This window comes from Cervus canadensis, chromosome 10, assembly GCF_019320065.1.
Source record: "Cervus canadensis isolate Bull #8, Minnesota chromosome 10, ASM1932006v1, whole genome shotgun sequence".
NCBI lineage: Eukaryota > Metazoa > Chordata > Mammalia > Artiodactyla > Cervidae > Cervus > Cervus canadensis.
In genome coordinates this window covers 48030255-48050421 of record NC_057395.1, presented here as the reverse complement: position 1 = coordinate 48050421, position 20167 = coordinate 48030255, and the positions used below count along the sequence as shown (strand labels likewise).

At 48.7% G+C, this 20167-nt stretch overlaps 1 protein-coding gene across 4 annotated transcripts in view; it reads right to left on the bottom strand.

Moving 5' to 3' along the window:
• Nucleotides 1-19951, bottom strand: part of DIP2C (disco interacting protein 2 homolog C) — a 308890-nt gene extending 288939 nt beyond the window's left edge. For 2 of the 4 annotated variants that reach the window (XM_043480648.1, XM_043480647.1), the window contains exon 1: nucleotides 19657-19935. In XM_043480648.1, the coding sequence (XP_043336583.1) occupies nucleotides 19657-19741 (85 nt within the window). In that variant the 5' untranslated portion in view covers nucleotides 19742-19935. Of the gene's footprint in view, nucleotides 1-19656 lie in introns of all 4 variants that reach the window. The other 2 variants (XM_043480646.1, XM_043480643.1) reach the window with 2 other exon arrangements.
• Between the last annotated feature and the right edge of the window lie 216 nt (nucleotides 19952-20167).

Genomic DNA, 20167 nt, shown 5'->3' with positions numbered 1-20167 from the left:
ACCAGGAACCATCGCCGGCCAGGCTCCCTGCCAGGTGCGAGGTGTGGCCACGCGCTCCACAGCTGATTTCTAGGAATCTAATTTTAAACACCTCCCAGTGAACATATCACAAAAATACAGAGTTCCAAATGCTTTAGCACAAGTGCTAAAAAGCATCCTACCAAAAATAAAAGTGGCATTTTCAGACAAAACCCCAGAATCAGAACACAAGTGATAACCTGAACTTCTCCTAAATGTTTCCCTTCCCTCAGCTACTTTCACCCCCAGTTCCCATATAATGATGATGAAAGTGAGCACAGTTAGAATATTTAAACAATCTGGCAAAAATCCCATGCCTTTCTCTTCCAGGAGGACCCAGTGTCCAAGTGGAAATGCAGGTTTCTCCCCTCCCCATCCCTCAGCTCAGAGCCAGTGTGCCTGAGGCGGGCTCTGCGGATTCCGCTGTTAACTCCCGCCTGCCCGTCACCCAGCACCAGAGAAGAAGGGACACGTGGGACTGAAGAAGGGAACCAGCTCCTGGCCCCCCAACGTGGCTGCTTCAAAATGCAATCAGACAACTTGGGGACGACGCTCCCAATGGGCTCCGATCATGAACCCGATCTCAGGGCAGAGGGTCCCAGAGCAGGGGCCCGGGAACCATGTTCTGTGTGGGGTGGTCACCCCAAGACCAGGTACAGACGACACTCACAGGCATGAGCCCAAGACCCCCAAGGGCTCCCAGGTCCTCTGGGTGCCTTCCTGGGCTCTCGGCCTCTCCCTCCACCCCCACCCCTGTCTGCAGGCTTGTCCTCCCCAGAGAAGCGCCATCACCCGGAGGCCCACCTCCCACCCACCACTCTTCTGGGCGCCCCCAGCCCAGGCCTGGCCTCCTGCTCCACAGCACTAGGGCCCCGTCTCCCCAGGGCTGCCCCTCACCCTAAACCGCTGCGCCGTTCTCTCCAAACTCTCCTTCTAAATTGCCAGCTGTGCCCCTCACTGCCCTGGCACAGGCTGCATTTCTGTTGTAATTCCACATCCAGCTTTTAAAAAGTATGGGAAACTCAGGGATGGTAAAGGAAGCAACTAAACTGATTAACAAATAGAAAGGCCAGAAAGGAAACCACCCACACACTGGACCTGGTTTGGGACAGCAAAGGAACATGGTGGAGGGTGGTGGGGTCACCTTCCACCCTCACTGAGAAGTGAGGGAAGTCTGCAGGGGGACTGGGACCTGCGAGCCCAGAGCTCCCCCTGGGGAGCCACGCCCCAGAAGTGGAAACGTCAGGTTCAGACACACACAGGGAGATGCACACGGGCAGAAGCACACGTACCCACGGCCACTCAAACACGCAGGATCCAGGCATCAGAAGGGCTGCATCTTTGTAAAATACACGCACTGAGGTCTGGACAGCGAGGCATGTGTGTCTGTCTAACCAAACACCGACACTGAACTCTGTCACACAACCAGATTTCCAGAAACTAGAAACAGCTATTGATTGGGGAGCGTAACCTGCATGTCTCACGTGCCAGCAACAGCAGTGGTTCTCAGCCAGGGGCAGAGTGCTGCGAGCGAGGGTTCTCGTGGCACCTGAAGGCAGGAGGCAGTGATGACACTCAACATCTCACGATGCATGCACAGGGCATCCACCAGCTGAGGCTGAGAAGCCCGGCCTGAAGGATCAGGTTCCGCCCCCAACTTTCCAAGGTATAAGTGACAAGAATCAGCTCAGTTCAGTCTCTCAGTCGTGTCCAACTCTTTGTGACCCCAAGGACTGCAGCACGCCAGGCCTCCCTGTCCATCACCAACTCCCAGAGTTTACTCAAACTCATGTCCATCGATTCGGTGATGCCATCCAACCATCTCATCCTCTGTTGTCCCCTTCTCCTCCTGCCTTCAATCTTTCCCAGCATCAGGGTCTTTTCCAATGAGTCAGTTCTTCACATCAGGTGGCCAAAGTATTGGCGCTTCAGCATCAGTCCTTCCAATGAATATTCAGGACTGATTTCATTTACGATTGACTGGTTTGACCTCCTTGCTGTCCCAGGGACTCTCAAGAGTCTTCTCCAACACCACAGCTCGAAAGCATCAAGTGACAAATATAACTGTATATACATGATACAGTATCTGTCTTTGGCTAATTTCACTGGGGCTTCCCAGATGGCTCAGTGGCAAAGAATCTGTCTGCAATGCAGAAGATGCAGGTTCAACCACTGGATCGGGAAGATCCCATGGTGAAGGAAATGGCAACCCACTCCAGTATTCTTGCCTGGGAAATCCCATGGAGGAGCCTGGTGGGCTACAGTCCATGGGGTCACAAATGAGTTGGGCACAACTGAGCGACTAAACAACAACAATTTCACTTAGCATAATGCCCATCTATGTTGTCACAGAGAGCAGGATTCTATTCTTCTATTCTTTCCATTGTGCATGTGTGTATACACACATACATACACACATCTGTATCCGTTTATCCATCAATGGATACTTACATTGCTTCTATGTCTTGGCTATTGTAAACAATGCTGCTACGAACATGGGGGTGCTTATCTTTTCAAGTCAGTTTTTTCATTTTCTTCAAATAAGTACCCAAGAGTGGAACTGCTGGATTTTATGGTATTTCTGTTTTTAACTTTTTGAGGAACCTCCATCCTATTTTCCATTGTGGCTGCACCAATTTACATTCCCACCAACAGTGCACAGAGTCCCTTTTCTCCACACCCTCACCCCCACTTGTTATTTGTTGTCTTTTTGATGAGGGCCATTCTGGCAGGTGTGAGGTGATATCTCAGTGTGGTCTGATCCACATTTCCCTGATGATTAGGGATGTGGATTTCTTTTCACGTACCTGTTGAACATTTATATGTTCTCTTTGAAAAAATGTCTTTTCAGGTCCTTTGTCCAATTTTAATTGACTTATTTGTTATTTTGCTATTGAATTGTATGAGGACACTGGAGAAAGTGTCCTCAATCAGTGGCATTAGGGAAACTGGAAAACCACAAGCAGAAAAATGACCACTCACAAAATTTAACTTGAAATGAATTAAAAGCTTAATTGTAAGGCCTGGAAGTTTCTAAAAGAAACACAGAGGAAAAGATCTTGACCAAGATCTTGGCAATGATTTCTTGGATAAGAACACCAAGAGCACAGGCAATGTAAGCAAAATCGAGTGGGAATACATTAATCTAAAGAGCTTCTGCACAGCAGGAAAAACCATCAATGAACTGAAAAAGCAGCCTAGAGCAGGAGAAATTATTTACAATCCTTTTATCTGATAAAGGGTTAATATCCAAAATCAAAAGGATTAAGTTTTTGTGTTTTCAACATAGTTCAATTCAGAGGCATCTTAATGTATAAACTTTCTGCCTTTTTTTCTTTAACCAAGCACAGTGCTGTGTGATAGACCTTTATAAGACACAATATAAGTTCCTAGCAAGTTTATTTTGCTCCAGGGGGAAGAAAAGGAGGACTAGTTTGGGGAAGTCCACTGAACTTCTGTGAGTTCTTGACTAGAAATTATCCGGTCGGCAATCTTGATCGTGGGTCTTTGCCAGCTTCAACTCCTGCGAGCCTGAGAAAGAGATTTAACTGTGAACCTTGCTTTTACTTAGAAAGAACAAAAGCCTGTTTCATGTGGTGAATGACTCCCTCAATAAAATAACACAGTAATACATGCAACATATTGTTGTAAATTACACAGCATCAACCTTGTTTCACCACTTAGTTATAGTTCTGGATTAATTCAAATGATATGGAGAAATAAAATGTTTTGGCATTATGTTTAACTGTAAAATTACAGATAATTTTTTTTAAATCTTTGTCCTGATTTTTATATTTATTTACTTTCTAAAAATATCCACTTATATCCTATAATATTTATGATGTTTTAAAATTGTAGTGTATCAAACATTTTAAACTGTACAAAATATACATCTAAGAATATATAGGGAACTTTTCAATAAATATTAAAGCAGAAGGAATTACAGCTCCTAATTCAACACACTGTAATTCAGGATAGCAGAAAAGTCAGTGAGTTGTCACAGACTCCTGAAGAAACATATAGTAAGAAAACTTAAACAAAAAAAAAGTATGTTAGCAAATTTTTATAACTGAAATGCTTTAAATTATCAACTAATAAAACAAGTCTGTTGAATTACGACTGGCAAATGCCAAAATCACCTTTCCATCTTTCACTCTTTACTCCGGGGTTAGTGAAGAGAGACCCGCCTGGAAGCTGACCTTGAGAAAGTAACACAGAGCTCTGAACACTCAGGTCACATCATAGTGATGCTTCTGCACCATGGGTCCTCTCAGTCTTTATTTTCCTTTTTGATGACTTGTATAAAGTATACACACATATTTTAACATATTTTAATACACTATGTTACATATCTGTGACCTCTATTTCATTACTAACTTCATTTGTAACTGGTGCTTTTTTCCAGGAAACAAGAGTGGGAAGGGGTAAGCGGTAACTATACAATCTAGAAGAAGGTTTTTAATAGTACAAGTCCACTAATGATCCCATCTAATAGGGAAAACAATATCAACAGTTCCAGAAAATGTTACAGTATATGAATAAGCTTTTCAGTAGAAAAGCATACACAGGTGTTCAGAAGATTCTGCATGTTCCCTAAAAAGTCTGTAGAGTTTAAGTCTTGACCACCATGTGACCAGGCGGGGATGACCAAACTCCCACCACACGTGAAAAGCTGCTTCTCCCCGAGCAAGCCCCACACCACCTCCCTGGAAACCATCAACCACAGGAACCAGGTGAAACGTGTGAGCGTCAGAAAGAAACAAGAGCCGAGCTTCTCTCTCATGGGATCTACTGCCCAGAACAGACCACAAAGCCAACCCTGGGCTCAGCATCCCTGCTCCCTGAACACAACCTGCTGGCACAGGTCAGCAATCGGGGGCAGACCCCTCACAGAAGTCCCCTTCCCCTCTCCCCAGGCTCAGGCTCCACCCCAGCTTTGAACGTGTATGGCCCCACAGTGACCACTGAGGCTGGCAGACACCTGGCATCACCACCCCCATCACTGCTGGGCTCCCTGCCTGCAGGTTGGACAGGGGAGAAGCCCAGCTCTTAGTGTTCTTCCTCCTCTGCGTTAATGGGAAAGTGAAAGTGTTAGTTGTTCAGTCGTGTGCAACTCTTTGAGAACCCATTGACTGTAGCCTGCCAGGCTCCTCTGTCCATGGGATTCTCCAGGAAAGAATACTGGAGTGGGTAGCCATTCCCTTCTCCAGGGGATCTTCCTGACCCAAGGATCAGACCCGGATCTCCTGCATTGCGGGCAGATTCTTTACTGTTTTGAGTCACCTGGGGGATAATAAATTTGAAATAAAAGTTCACACAATGCAATTGTGGATTTCCATTTTCTTCAAGCTGGTCATCTGTTCACAATTATTCCTTTTGTACCTACTGGGAAAGTTGAACATAAAGCCTAAGATGCTATTACCTATCCCAAATACTCCCAGCATCGATACTCAACTAGAATTTCTTTCCATCTACTTCTTTTCCTTCTACTCTGATAGTCTTGTACCAAGAAACGTACAGTTAGCTCCAAGTGGATAGGGAGGCCCCAAGCTCCCACAGGCTAGCCAGCTGCACCGGACTCACTTGGAGACCTACACCCTGGTCCCATCCAAGACCACCCTTCTGAAAGTGGGAGCTGGGACAGGCAGTCAGCCTCCCAGGTAACCACAGTAAATGGCCTACTTTCCGCAGGAGAGAACACGCAAATGGTGAAGCAGAGCCTGGCCGTCCACGGGGGCCAAGTGTCGTCACCTGTGCAAGTGTCAAGGGCAGTGACGGTCGCAGACTGGCTTTCCACAGGTGGCCGCCGAGCATGTGGGCCACAGCCTCCCCTGTGGGGACTGGGGAGGGGGCTGGGAACAGGTGCCTAGGCTCAAGCACAGGGCCAGAGCCATTGTGATCCCCCAGGTCCACAAGACAAAGGGACATTGTGCTTCCCCAGGAACCACCCCCACAGGCAGGTCCTCCATGATAAGCACTGGTCCCCATGCTGGAAGCAACTAGAGGGTGTGCCATGAGTATAGGCCATGAGCACAGATCCAGAGGAAAAACAGGGGGCAGGGGGAGAGGAAGGACACATCCAGAGGATGAACAAGCACTCATGGCCTCTGAAAGCCAGGAGAGGCTCCTGTGCCACGATCCCACGGGCCTCCTGCCTGAGCCCAGCCCAGTCCCATGCCTCAGCCAGAGCCAGCCAGGCGGGGAACAGCATTGGGATGGCACCCCCAAACACAGATGCCTGGGCACGACGAGGGGGTGCCCAGCGGCTCCCTCCTCTGACTCAGAGCCCTCCCTGCTGCCACCACTCACCGGGCACCTGATTCCACAAAGCCTCGCAGGGGCCCCTTCTCAACTATTGTTGACGGATACTGAGCTTCCCACCAGCTTGTGTCCTGTCTTTATAAAAACAGCTGTCACCACTCCCACAGTATCTAACACAGCTTCACTCAATAAATTGCAAATGAAATAAATGCTTAAGGAACAGAACAATTCAAAAGCTCTCATGTGGCAAAAACAATCTCTACCCATCTTTGGAATCAAAGGTGATTGAACCAGTTATATATGCGTGAGTGTGTGTGTACGTTTGCACCTACACACACACAACTTCCCCCCAAGTACACACCTGCAAGGTGGTGTGGCATGTCAGCCACTTAAGAGCCCACTATATTTGGTATTAAACAGTGGACAATATGGCAAACCTGTGTGCAAGAGGGTAGTGTCAGCTTCACTCAGTCGTGTCTGACTCTTAGTGACCCCATGGGCTGTAGCCTGCCAGGCTCCTCTGTCCATGGGGTTTCCCAGGCAAGAATACTGGAATGGGTTGCCATTTCCTTCTCCAGGGGATCTTCCTGACCCAGGCATTGAATTCACGTCTCCTGTGTCTCCTGCATGAGCAGGCGAATTCTTTACCACTGAGCCACCAGAGGGAAGCCATTGTAAACCTATTCCACCTAAATCCCCACAGAGTATTTTACTGTAAAATAATTTATCTCCTTAAAATAAGTAAATATATCCTTTAAGAACTGTAGAAATTCTAAGTACAACACAGAAAACAGTATAAGCACAGCTTTTAAGGTGTGACGAAAGCCAGATGCATTTTTCAAAAAGGTCATCCAACATTCAAACTGAGCACGTTCTAATTTTCAGCTGTTGCTCAGATGAAAGTATCTTTGTTGTCCGCTTGTGAGTGATAACAATACTGTAGCCGATTTCACATTTCATATCACCCCAATGTGAGGTGCTTCCAAACAAAGGCCAGAATCCTCAGGGTCACCACAGGAGCACAAACAATCCACACTGAAATGACGGGGAAAGCATTTGTGTGGCAACACGTGATTTCTTATTTATAGCGCTCGGTTCATTATTTTGCATCTAACAGTGTTGACCAGGCTTGCAGAGTTTGAGTACACGGGATGGGAGGAGTAATCGGTGGGGCAGAGAGAGGTCAGCCAAACCCCACAAAAAACAATTAAAAATTTCCACAGTCAGTCCACAAAATGGTGATATTCAGGTGATTGGAGGTTCATTTAGAGGTGTTTTGCTCAAAAACACAGTCCTTTCCACAGGTTATCAAAAATTCACAGCAGTTAGAACCCTCTCTCCCCCACACACATCTACAATGGGTCAGAAAGACAACAGAACAGAAGAAGGATGGGGCGGGGATGTGGAAAGAACATGGGAAGACCAAGAGGGACTCGGAATCAAGAACAGGAACTAAACTGTAAAAAGCAGGAACTAAACAAAGGATACGGCTATCATCTCAGAGAGTTGGTCTCAAGTTACAAGTAACATCGTTAATGCTTTGGTCTGAGGCTTCAGCCTACCTTCTGGACTGACTCCATATCATGAAGAAATCAAAAAAAGTTAACTCACAATGCAGTGAAATGATTCAACCGTAGATAACCAAATTAACTTAATTCACTAAAAGTCTAACTGTATCATTTTTAAGATTGGGTTATTATGGAGATAGCTAGCAGCTTTAGATTTAAAACAAGCTGGAAATGATCTTGTTTCCCTTAATTCTATAAGCGTGGCCTGACTAGGCCAAGACTGATACCTTCATTGCTAACAGAACAGGTGCAACTATAAATACACAAAAATGATCTGGAGACAGAATAGTCCATGTTCTCTAGAACCTTTACCTTTACTAGTAAGGAGTTACAGGTTTTTTGACCAAGACTGGAAATTGCCCAAAAGCAGTGTTCAAACAGCCCCTCTTACAGCAAAATAGTACGACGGTACGTGCACACACACACAAGTGCCATCTTGGACACGTGGATTCAAATTTTTGGTTCAAATGGGAACAATCAGGGAATAGGGAGGGTTCAAATACTGAGAATAAAGACAGGTGCTCTAGAAAAGTCCTGAGGTGATATTTCAAGATGGCCACATCACGTAAAAATCTTACCCACATGGTCATTCCTGCCAACATTTATTTGGATTAATGTTTTTATCTACATAAAAGAAAGGAAAACACAGATTTGTCCTAACAAGTTTCTATAATCACTAGATTATTTTCACAATTATGAGTAATCACTAAATAGCTTCCACTCAAGGATCTAAAAATAAGAAACAAAAGAAAGCCACAATCCCAACAACGTTATTAAGCACATTATAGTTATGAAAATAAAGGCTCTTTTTTGAGACTACAGGTTCCTAAAATATCCTTCATGGAACTCTGTACCAGTTAATGGCTGGTAGTTAACTGTTACATCAGGTGAAAAAAACATATCATTAGGGTATGTGAAAGTAAATACGTAAAAAAGAGAAGTCACCACACATACCAAGAAACTTGGTATCTCCTTCCACACTCCATTTGTGAGCTGGATTCCTGGCTCACTCCGTAAGAGTGATGTTCAGTCAGGAGCCAGAACTGAGGAGGCTGGTGTTGAGAGGGCTTCCAGGGCAAACCAGCCAACTGGCACCCACCACTCAGCCACAGGGCCCCAGGCAAGCTTGCTAACGTGCTTCCCTTTTTGTGAGACAAATGTCCTTCAGGAAAAAAAAGTGATCTATGTAGACACCTAATGCAGTGCTTAGCACAGGTGAGCAATCAGGGAGTGGTGCCCTGAGACATGTAAGTGTCCTCCCCCAGAGACAGGTAACAAGCTCTGTTCACACCAAAAAAGACATCACTTTGCAACGTCTGATTTAAAAGTCCAAGTTATGCACTGTCCACTCCTACCGACAAGACTCCAGTTCTCTGGGGACCAAGAGCGGGTGGTTCACATCCATCAGACGTGGCCCCCATCTCTGCAAGGCCTGGAGGTCATCAGACAGGCACTCCACTTGGAAGAAAAGCACTCTGCTTTAAAGACCTAAGATTGATCGCCTTGTCAGTGATTGGTGGTGGCTTAAACACAATCGCCATCATCCTGGTTAGTAATAGGAAGCTCAGAGAGAGGTCACTCTTGTAGAGACATTGAAGAGGTTATTCCTGGAACCTCAAGTAAAATATTTTTCCAGGAAACAACACAAGAATTAACAGCATCGTCTCTTGAGCAAAAGGATGAAGATTTCTGATGAACCTGATCCAGTCTCCTGATTCTAAAGGATGCTGTTCATCTTCCACGAGAAACAGGAAAATTTCAAACATACAGAAAACAGAAGTGTATGGTGAACACCCACATATTCATCCTCTAGATGACAGATTCAATCTTAAATGTAAATTTAGAGGCAGACAGCAAAGAAAATGTGCAGCATAAGCCTCCACCCATTACAACCTCGTACAAGAGAAAGATGAACGATTTCCTCTGACAGGAACAGGCTGCCGGGGAGGAGGCTGCCCACTGCTCATCCTCCTGGGAGCCCCCCGGACACCAGAGCTCCTGATGCTGATCTCATAGGAGAAGACGGGGTCCCTATCTTGCTTCAGAAGAAAGCCACCCAACGGTTCAGTTAACTCGTGATAGTGGAAATGTGTCATGAAGCCAACATTCTAATGCTCATGAGTTTCTATTTGTTTGAAGTCTCCTCATCTACACAAAGAAGCTAATGTCATTTTCCTAGAAAATATTTTCAAAGGAGTTAAAAAATGCCAACATGAAAGCAGCTGAAAGCCTTAAGACACCATGAGATATACAAGGTTTATTTCATCTCTTCTATTCAAGAAATGCTAGTGTTCTAAATACTGCTCCCACCTCACATCATCTTTCAAGAATAAATGACAGGGGATCCCTGGTGGTCCAGTGGTTAAGAATCCACCTTGAAATGCAAGGGACACCAGGTTGATCCCTGGTCTGGAAAGATCTCACATGCTGTGGTAACTAAGCCCAGGCACCACAACTACAAGAGTTCATGAGCCGCAACTACTGAATCCCGTGTACCCTACAGCCCTTGCTTCGCAACAAGAGAAGCCCACACACCACAAGGAAGAGGAACCCCTGCTTACTGCATCTGAATAAAGTCTGCACGCAGCAACAAAGACCCATCACAACCAAAAAATAAATCTTAGAAAGAGTAGGTGATAGTGGTCAGACTGTCCTACAACCCTACTGACACAGCCAGTCCACGAGTTTACTTCCTGTGCAAAGCACCTGCCACAGTAGACACTTGTCACCTGTAGAATGGCAGGCCCTCCAAGGAACCTCTGCCCACATTCCTTCGCCAAGGTTCTGTTCCTCTGCATGCATGGGAGACAGAACACTGTACACTTTCAGAAAGTGTGTTTTACTTAAGACACTTTCCATCAAGGAGAGATTTCATCCAGAATCCTACCTGTGTCCAATTCAACAAGTCATGAAGGAAACAAGCAAAATCAAGGTTATTTTCATTCCTGTGTCCACAGCCAGGTCTTCCAAATAACAGGGAAGAAATTCTAAAACACCAACAGGCATTATAGATGCCTATATTATCCCTTACCAGTATAACAGCTAAATAATGATTCATCACCATATAAACAGAGGAGGCAGAATTCTACTTTCTTTTCATATTAATTTATATACAAGCAACAGAAATTCTTAAAGTCTGGACTCTGGTATCAACAGCAAAATGACTCCAAGTGCTATTTCTCATTTGGTCCAAGTCAATTTTGGGCTTGGTGGGGCAGGACTAGCCCCACTATTTGCAGTAAGACTGTATTCACTTGAGCTAACAGCAGAATGAAACAACAAAACCACCCAAACAGCAAATCCCATGTTGACAGAATGTCTCTACAGGACACAGCACTGCAAGAGTAAAGTGTGGGCCTGAGATACATTACAATGTACATAGTAAAAGAGTGTCCACCCTGGCAAGTTGGTTTTTCCTTGGATTTAATAGGTGTTTTTTAATGACTTAAGTTTAGTGGAATTACACCCTTGCTTAAACAGCTCCTCAAAGATTACCTTATGGGCCTCCCATGTGGCTCAGGGGTAAAGAATCCACCGGCAATGCAGGAGATGCAGGAGACCTGGGTTCAGTCCCTGGGTTGGGAAGATCCCCTGGAGGAGGGCATGGCAACCGACTCCAATATTTTTGCTTGGAGAATCCCATGGACAGAGGAGTCTGATGGGCTCCAGTCCACGGGGAGGAAAAGAGTCAGAAGAAACGGAGCACATGTCTATACACAGCTCCATCTTATTACTTGGTGTCACTCAAGTATTAACAGTTATTATACATAATTTTGGGTTGGGAGAAAGGAAAGGCTTACCCACTCCAGTATTCTGGCCTGGAGAATTCCATGGACTGTATAGTCCACAGGGTCACAAAGAGTCAGACACAACTGAGAGACTTACACACACACACAAGTTCATGGCAGGGGGGCGGGGGAGGCGCTTCAGACTATCTCCGGTTTTTATTTTAAAAGAACCAGCTTAGGTTTCACTGAAGCACCAAGGCTCCCTGGTGGTCCAGTGGTTAAGCATCTGCCTCCAAAGCAGGGGACACGGGTTCAATCCCTGGTTCAGGAAGATCCCACATGCCCACATCCCAGCTAAGCCTGCACGCCCTAGAGCCCGTGCTCCACAACCATAGAAGCCACCGCAGCGAGAAGCCCACGCATCACAACCAGAGAAAGCCTGCAGGCAGAAACAAAGACCTAGCGCAGCCAGAAAGGAAGAGAGAAGCAGCTTATAAACTGACGAGAGAGCCCACTCACACTCACAAACCCGCACAGAACCACTGACATAACCGCCAGGTGACTGGAAAGGGTAAAAGCCCAGGACCTGTGGTGAGTGCCGGGCGGTGCACCGAGCCCCGGGGTCGTGGCCACGGCGAGCCTGACTCTGACTGGGCCTCTCAGAGCCGCCCGGGCTCACGCGGCCCCACCTGTGTGGCCCGGAAATGGCACACACGGCCTCTGTCGTGGGAAACGAGGAGAAGCTAGCTAGCTGAGCCCTCTCCACATGCACTGAGGTCAGGGGAACATGCAGCTCCGGGAGGAAGATTCCAGAGTCAGGGCCGGTGGAGGTCAGCCCCGCCTCCACGAGGCGCCGGGAAGGACTGTGAGTGGAGATCCACAAGTGGTCCCAGATTCAATGACTGTGACCTAACAGGTCGTCCTTGCCAGACACACCTGGGCTGGAGTCTGGCCTGGGACACCCTTCCCTTACTTTTCTCTTGGAAAGTAAAAGGGTTGAAAAGGGGGTTTCCAGGGGTATTGACACAAAGAGTCCACCAGAAAGGAAGATTTATCATTAAAAAAAAAAAAAGAGGCTTCACAGTTCTGAAGCTGCCCCAGGTAGGGCAAGTGCCCAGGCAGCAACTATTAAGAGACGCCCTCCCCACCCCACACTCCCCACCCACACTGAGCCCCCTGCTTTTCTCCCAGGGCCGCTCTCACAATTCCTGTAACTCAAACCACAGAGATAAAGGGGGCGCTGGGAAACCCTGTCCCAGTGACAGCACCTTGGGGGAACTGCGGGGCTGGATGTTTACAGAGCAGACACTGTGACTGTCTCACTGATCCCCACAACTGTCCCGAAGGCAGCGTTCTTAACCCGATCTGACAGCGGGGGACACCCTCCCCACACATGAAGATCTGGAGGAAGACTCTGCAGAGGACACACATGAGAATTCTCAAGATCTGCACACAAATCTCCACAAGACTTAGAAAAAGACCCAAAGAGGCTCGGGAAGCACAGAAGGTCACCCACAAGTGACACATGGATTGGTGCTTTCCATGCCCCCTCCACTAAATCCAGCCCCCGAGACCTATGGCTCTGGGGTGAACCCGTCCTTCCTAACGCGTCTGGCCAACTCCAGATTTCACCCATTCCGGCCGCAGACACCATCGGGCTTTGCTACCACTCTCACCCTCTGTGAAGGTGAGATCATGGAGATACAGATCTTGTCATCTGTGTCATTGTGACACTGACATAACCCGATGTGCTCTAGTTGCAACAAAGCACATAATCTTTACTTACATTACTTTACTCATAAAGACCTAGTATCTTCTGATAAGGTTAATTAGCAACACGGTTTACATTTCTCTTCTCATTTCAGGTAAACTGTCCAGGAAGCGTCAGCTGGATCCACACACACACACCCCACCCCCCTTCACTGGAGCCACACCCCCCGCATCTTCTCGGGGACATGACACTTGGGCCAGAAACGGGACAGGGCTCTAAGTAGGTGCTCATGATTTTCCCGAGAGTGAAGAGGTCCCGACAGGAGGCTCTGCCAACAGGAGAGAACAGCCAAAACAAAGCCACGAAGGCAGAATTAAGACCGGGCAGCACGGAAACTGGGATGGGTGGGTCTCTCCCCACTAACAGGATGTTTCATAAATGCCTGACACATGGCGAGCTACACTGGTAAGACACGTGGTCAGGACACGAGAGACTGCTTGTGGTTTTGGGAGAAAGCGTCTCTGCCCAGCACCGAGTGGCCACAGGGAAGTCAGATGCATGAACTACCTCCCTCCTCAGCCAGAGGCTCAGACCTGAGTCTGGGGATATGAACCAGCCCCACACTGAACAGGGCCCATATTTACATATTTCTTTACTTCATAATTTTAAAATGTTATAGTATTCCTCTAACAAAAAAAAAATAGAAAAATACCTGACTTGACTAACCAGATAATTCAGTAAAAAAAATTCTAATTGTACATAATGGCAGACAAGTATGCAAGGAATTGCTGTCTCTGGTGCCGACAGAACTGGTTTGGATCTGGCCGGCAGTCTTCAATCTTTTCATGAGGACACAGAAAGTTTCCAACCTAATAAGCAAAAAATTATGATTTAAAAACCAGCAGCAGCCCAGAAGGAAAAGATCTGTTTAACACAGATCACAGACTGCTTCCGTGCTCACTATCTTGGGTCTTTTTTCCCCTGACTTCTCATACCTATCGCACAAAATGCTTGGTAAAGAAGGATCTCAATTTGTGATTCTCAGCACATTTCATTTTGCACAATATTCAGCAGCAGCAAAACTAAAGAGCCACGTCCCCAGTCCCCTCCCTCAAAAGAAGACTGCTTGTTGTCATGTTAACTTTACAGCCCAACATCTCAATCCTTCCCCACTTTACTGGTCTTCAGTGCTTATGAACATTAACACCGCGTAGAGTCCTGAACAAAGGGCCATATATGTACAAACCCCACTTCTGTGTTCTCACACATGAATTCCCACTCAAGAGTCTCCCCTTCAAGAGCGCTATGTATTATCATCACCAACAAATTGATGCAACTGCTGCTTCTGAGATGTCACAAGCTTTTGACCCTCTCAGCAGAAAGAAAGGTGTGCAGGCAATGACAGCAGGTGACCTTTGTAGGGAGCACAAAAACACTGAGAAGAGGGAAAATCAACACTGGCAACCTTGAAAGTAGGGGCACACAGACAAAGAGACTGGAGGACAGGAACCATCAACAGCTGCCAGAGCCCGTCGTGTTACCCAAGGTGCCTTCCATGTTACAGCAGATGAAGTGTCCCCTGTTCCAGGAAAAACACTGATGTGCAAAACCTAGCCAATACCTGCAGGCAAGCATCTTATTTTAGGAAGATGCCTGAGTAATTATGAGAACCTTAATATGACTAGGATTTGAACTGGTGAGTCAGTCCATATACATGACATCAAAACGAAGATTATCCAATACATTCTCTCTGCAATTCAGAAGAATGCTACAACTCATCCCATAAATCACTGCTTTAAAAAAAAAAAAAAAAACAGCTCTAAAAAAAGAGACTTCTCATTTGAAAAAGGCTGGGAGGAGGAAGGCAAAAAGTGACTCATAACATCCAACAGCTTGTAGCCTCCAAACCATAACAAGAATATAAAGCCAGTGGGCCCAGAATGAAACAAAATAGTCACTGTTACAGCTGTGACCTCACGGCATTCAGCTCTAAGTGCGACTACAGCACCATAAATACCTTCTGAGCGCTGGGATCAACCTTACACATTAGGGCCTTGAATGTGAACCTTTACCTTCCCGGCTAAATCTGACATCTATATTTATTCATCAAGAAAAGAACATTCAAATGTAACAATTTTCGTAACTCTGAACAACTCTTAAAACTCAAGTCCACACATTTCACATCCCACCCATATCAATGCTGCCATTTTGCAAATATCTGTAATTCAGGTAATAATCCTTTATTTCAGATTTATCAAGCCAAGGACGCCAGCTCCCGGGGGCAGCACTGACATGCCGCCCCAGAGGTAACAGGTTTTATTAACTGCGTGAGGGCTGACTGCAGGTGCAGCAGCTCAGCTATCACTCCCTGAATCTGCACCCCCTCCTCCCTCCCCTCCCAGTGACAAGTTATCAGTGAGACTCTGGAAGAAAACATTTTTTTCACACATTTGTTTTCCAGAGCCCCCTGTTTCCTTTCAATGAGGAGAACGTTTGGATTGCATGAGAGACAGTGGTCTCCTTCCCCCACCCGTGGAAGGTGGTCCCAGACTTCAGCTCAGGGGGTCAGCTCTGCAGCCCCAGGTACCGCCAAGAACAACTGGGGGCTGCAGGGGACGAAGCTCAAGCTGCAGAGCTAGGTGTATCTGCCATTGTGTGCTGGCAGCCCTGAAGATGCCTGCCCCCCAACCTACAAACCTTCCAACTGGCCACCTCTTTTAAGATTTTACTCTGGTGACAGGATTATGCCAGCTGCATATGAACTACTCATCTGTAACTTAAAAAAAGACTGATTCCTTGATCAATACAATGAACTGATAGCACCCACCACCTCCCTTGGGCAGTTTCACACTTACTAGAAAATGTTAAGTTGGAGTCGATTATAGAACATAACTGCTAGTTGCAGGAATTCGGGACCTTACAGACAGAGTAACTCCCATAAGCAAGAGTTAGGAAGTCAGTAGGCACACTCACAATTAAAAACCACAAAGTATAAAGCTAACAGACATCTCTTCTGCAAACATCACAGTTTTCACAGCCTGTATCACAAGGCAATTTCCCAGAGTCCTATCAAAATAAAAATGCAACCATTGCTGAAAGAGTGGGATGAGATCGTCTAGAGCTGCAAGTCCAGGGTGTGCACAGCCCAGGACACAAACCAACAGTTAACAGAGAAATGTACTGCTGAATTTCAATCAACAGCTAATTTTTTTAGTAAGACATGAGTCTGCCTTTATTGAGAAATTTTCTCTTTCTGCTCTGCTTTGCTGGTGTTTCCATTTAAAGTTTTCCTTTAAGCCAAATAATGTTTATTCACATATTGCCTACTTAGTGGCCCTCTTAAAGCCAAAGAGAAAAATACATGATTCCAAAAGGCAAGAATGAAGGGAAAGGGAGGGGAGGAGAGGGAAGAAAAAAATGATTCACGGAAAAGTGTGTGGGGAAAAGAGCCTCCACCACCCCACCTGGCCCCCAGCGACCAGCCAGCTCACCGGCTTCCTCTCCATCTCACATTCAGCACCAAGCATCCTCTTGGCCCCACAAGACTTCCCCAGATGCAAGGATCAGAGGCCTCTCCCCACAGAGAGCTCCTGTTCTTTGCTGGCACTAGTTCTTGGGGGAGAGGAGCCCAGCGTCCCGAGGGGAAGCACCGGACAGCAACAGACAGTGGAAAGAAAAGAGGCAGCAACCAGCAGAGCAGGAAAGTGGAAATCTGAGTTCTGCAGCCAAGAAGTCAATCTGCAACCCTGCATCCAACAGTGACCCATAAAACAGAACATTAGTGTCTGTAACAGCACAGCAGACAGGGAAAACCAAAGCTGGACCAGCATCTACTGATCTAGATTATACACAACCATTAGTGGCTGGCAGGCCACGTAGGAACATTGAGAGAATAGCCTACTCTGGTTTTTCAGCCTACATTACGTGCTGAAACCGGAACTGCTTTCCATGCTCCTCTGTAAGAACTGAGTGCTAAAAAGTCCACATACGTTTCCACAGTATTTTCTAACCTTTTAATAAAACGATGACTAACTTAAAGAATTCTCTCCATATGAATCCTGATTGAAGATAAATATGAAAGCATTACTCTCAATTCAGCATTAAAAGTTCTTTTAACTTTTCACTTTGCAAGTGGATATGGTGGGGGATTTTTTAAGTTCCAAAATGTAAAGAGACAAGAATTTCTGATCCTTTCATTGTTTGGTTTCTGGTAAACAATACTGAAAAGCAAATTGATTCATCTAGTTTAAGCTAGTAAAACTATACTACATGGTCGCAAGACACAAAACTCCAAACGACCTTAGAGTCCCAATCAACCCAATGCAGACAACACAAGTCAAAGATGACACAACTAAAGGGGGAGTAGGGAGGTGGCTGGCGCTGGGCAGTCAGAGCAACAACCCTCTCCTTTCCGGTGTTCCAGCCAGGCCTAGGGAGGTTTAGAGAAGGAGAAACAACAATGTGATTCCCGCAGGCAAACACACGCCCCTTCCTCTGTTCTGACAGTCAATAAGAAACTCATTAAACCCTTTTTAAAATCTGCAGGGACACAGGGTATTCACAGAGAACCAGGCTGAGCACCTGCTTTGCCATCCTCTGGGCAACAGGGACACAGTCTAGGAATAACTGAGAGTGACCGGTAACTGCCACCTAGCAAGTGAGTGTGTTCTGTCCATGTTCACACCAGCGACTCCCACCAGGGGGTACACACTGTCCCAGACATGCAGAAGTAAGGTGAGCCCAGCCCAGGCTGACCAGGGAGGCGGAAGGATTCCAGTCAGCTCAGACGGCTGCTCACTTGGCCAGTGCAGGGGTGTACTGACACAACATCACGATGAGGCAGATAGAGCAGAAGAGCTTGTTTGGAGATAAGGCAGGAAGGATAAGGTGTTGTAAACAGCACAGCTCTGGTGCAGAGCTGTGGTGGGCAGGGGGCAGGGGAGAAGAACCCATGTGAGCAGTGATGAAGCCAAAGAACTTGAGCAAATATTCTCTAGGGGTCCTGCGCCCCTCCAAGCCACCTGTCCACACAGAACTCCTTACCCACCAGTGTGGACTAAGCCCTGCTCCCCAGCTGAGCTCAGCACTGAGGTAAAGCAGTGCCTGCAGCCCCTGCAGCCCCTCAGACATGGACTGCTGAGCAGAGTCCAGGAAATATCTCCTGTGGGACAGCTGAGCATCACAGAGCCCCGCAGGAACCCGAACGTGAAACAGGAGCCTCTGAGGCACCTCACCCAGGCCCCCACCTTTACCACCTCCTTCGCCCCTGAAAGTGTTAAAAGGGAAAACATCAGGTCAACACCAGTTTCTCTCAGCTGACGAAAACTGGCACCAATGAATCTACTTTCTGGCTGCCAGCCCCACAAAACCGTTACACACACACACACACACACACACACACACACACACACAGGAGTTCACTACTAAACTGCTCCAAATATAAATTTGAGAGGACACGGCCTCTCTCCACCCGGAGTGTATTAGTGGTCTTCCCAGGGTGAGCCGGGTTAATTCTAAATCTTTAGTCAACATTCAACATTTCGGAACTTTAGTGGGTTTTATAAAAAGACATAGCAAACCCCGATCTAAAACTTATGACAGCTGAGCACATGATCCCGGCCTTAAGAGAAAATAAGAAACCGTATTTAACACTCCATGAAATCACTGTAGCGAATCTGTCACAAATTGGAAGCGTGAGCCGCTGGGAAAGCGGCACAGACCCGGCCTGAGGGAGGGGGCTCTCCAGTTCCAGCCAACCTTCGCGTCCAGCGCACGGGAACAATAGCGGTGCTGCCCGGTCCAGGCCGGACGCCACGGACCCCGCGGTCAGACCCTCAAGTCCAACGACAAGTTTCGCATTAGAACCAGGCCCGCGGCGCCTCAGGCCGCGCGTCGCGGAACCGCCCCCGGCCCGGCCGCGGTGGGCAGCGCTCGGACGCGCACCAAGGACACAGCCCGGTCCACCAGGCCGCGCGCGAGGCCGCCCCGGCACCGCGGCCCGCCCTGCGCCCCCGGCCGCGGCCCGTCCTGCGGCCCCAGCGGCGCCCCCGGCCCGCGTCGCGCCCTGAGCCCCCGGTCCGCTGCCCGTCCTGCGCCCCAAGCCCCGGGCCCGTCCTGCGCCCCCGGCCCGGGCCTGCCCTGCACCCCAAGCCCCGGGCCCATCCTGCGCCCCCGGCCCGAGGCTCGTCCTGCGCCCCAAGCCACGGGCCCGCCCTCCGCCTCCGGCCCCCCAGGCTCCCCCGGCCCCCGGCGCCGGGGCCGCGGCGGAAGACGCAGAGCCGCAGGGCGGGGGCCGCTCTCGCCCTGCGCCGGGACCCCCGCCCGCCCGAGCCCCGTGACAGCGCGGCCGGCCGAGCGCCGGGCCTGTTACCTTCCGACAGCTCCAGCTCCAGCTCGGCCAGCCGGGCGCGCACCTCCAGGGGCAGCGCCATGCCCTCCAGGCTGCGGTCCGCCATGCTCGCGCCGCCCCCGCCCGCGCCGGCCTCCCTTTGTTCCAGGCCGCGGTCTCGCCGCTCCTCGCGCCCCGCGGACCCGCACCGAGCGGCGGCAGGCCGGGCGGCGGCGCAGCGCGCTCCTCCCCGGCGCCTCCCCCGCGCGCCCCGGCTCGCCGGCCCCGCGCCCGCGCCCCCGGCCCGCCCGGAGCGCGCCCGCCCCGCTGCACCGGCGGCTCCGCGGCGCGCGCGCGAGGCGAGGGCGCGCACGGGAGGAGGCGGGGCGGGGCGCGCGCATACACGGGGGGGCGGGGCGCGTGCACGGCGGGGACGGGGGCGGGGCGCGCTCCCGGGGCCCGGGCGCGCGCACCGGCGCAGCGGGCCTCCCCGCCCAGCCCGGCCCCCGCCCTCCCCGGGCCCGAGGCAGAAAATGACCGGCTGGAGCCCCGG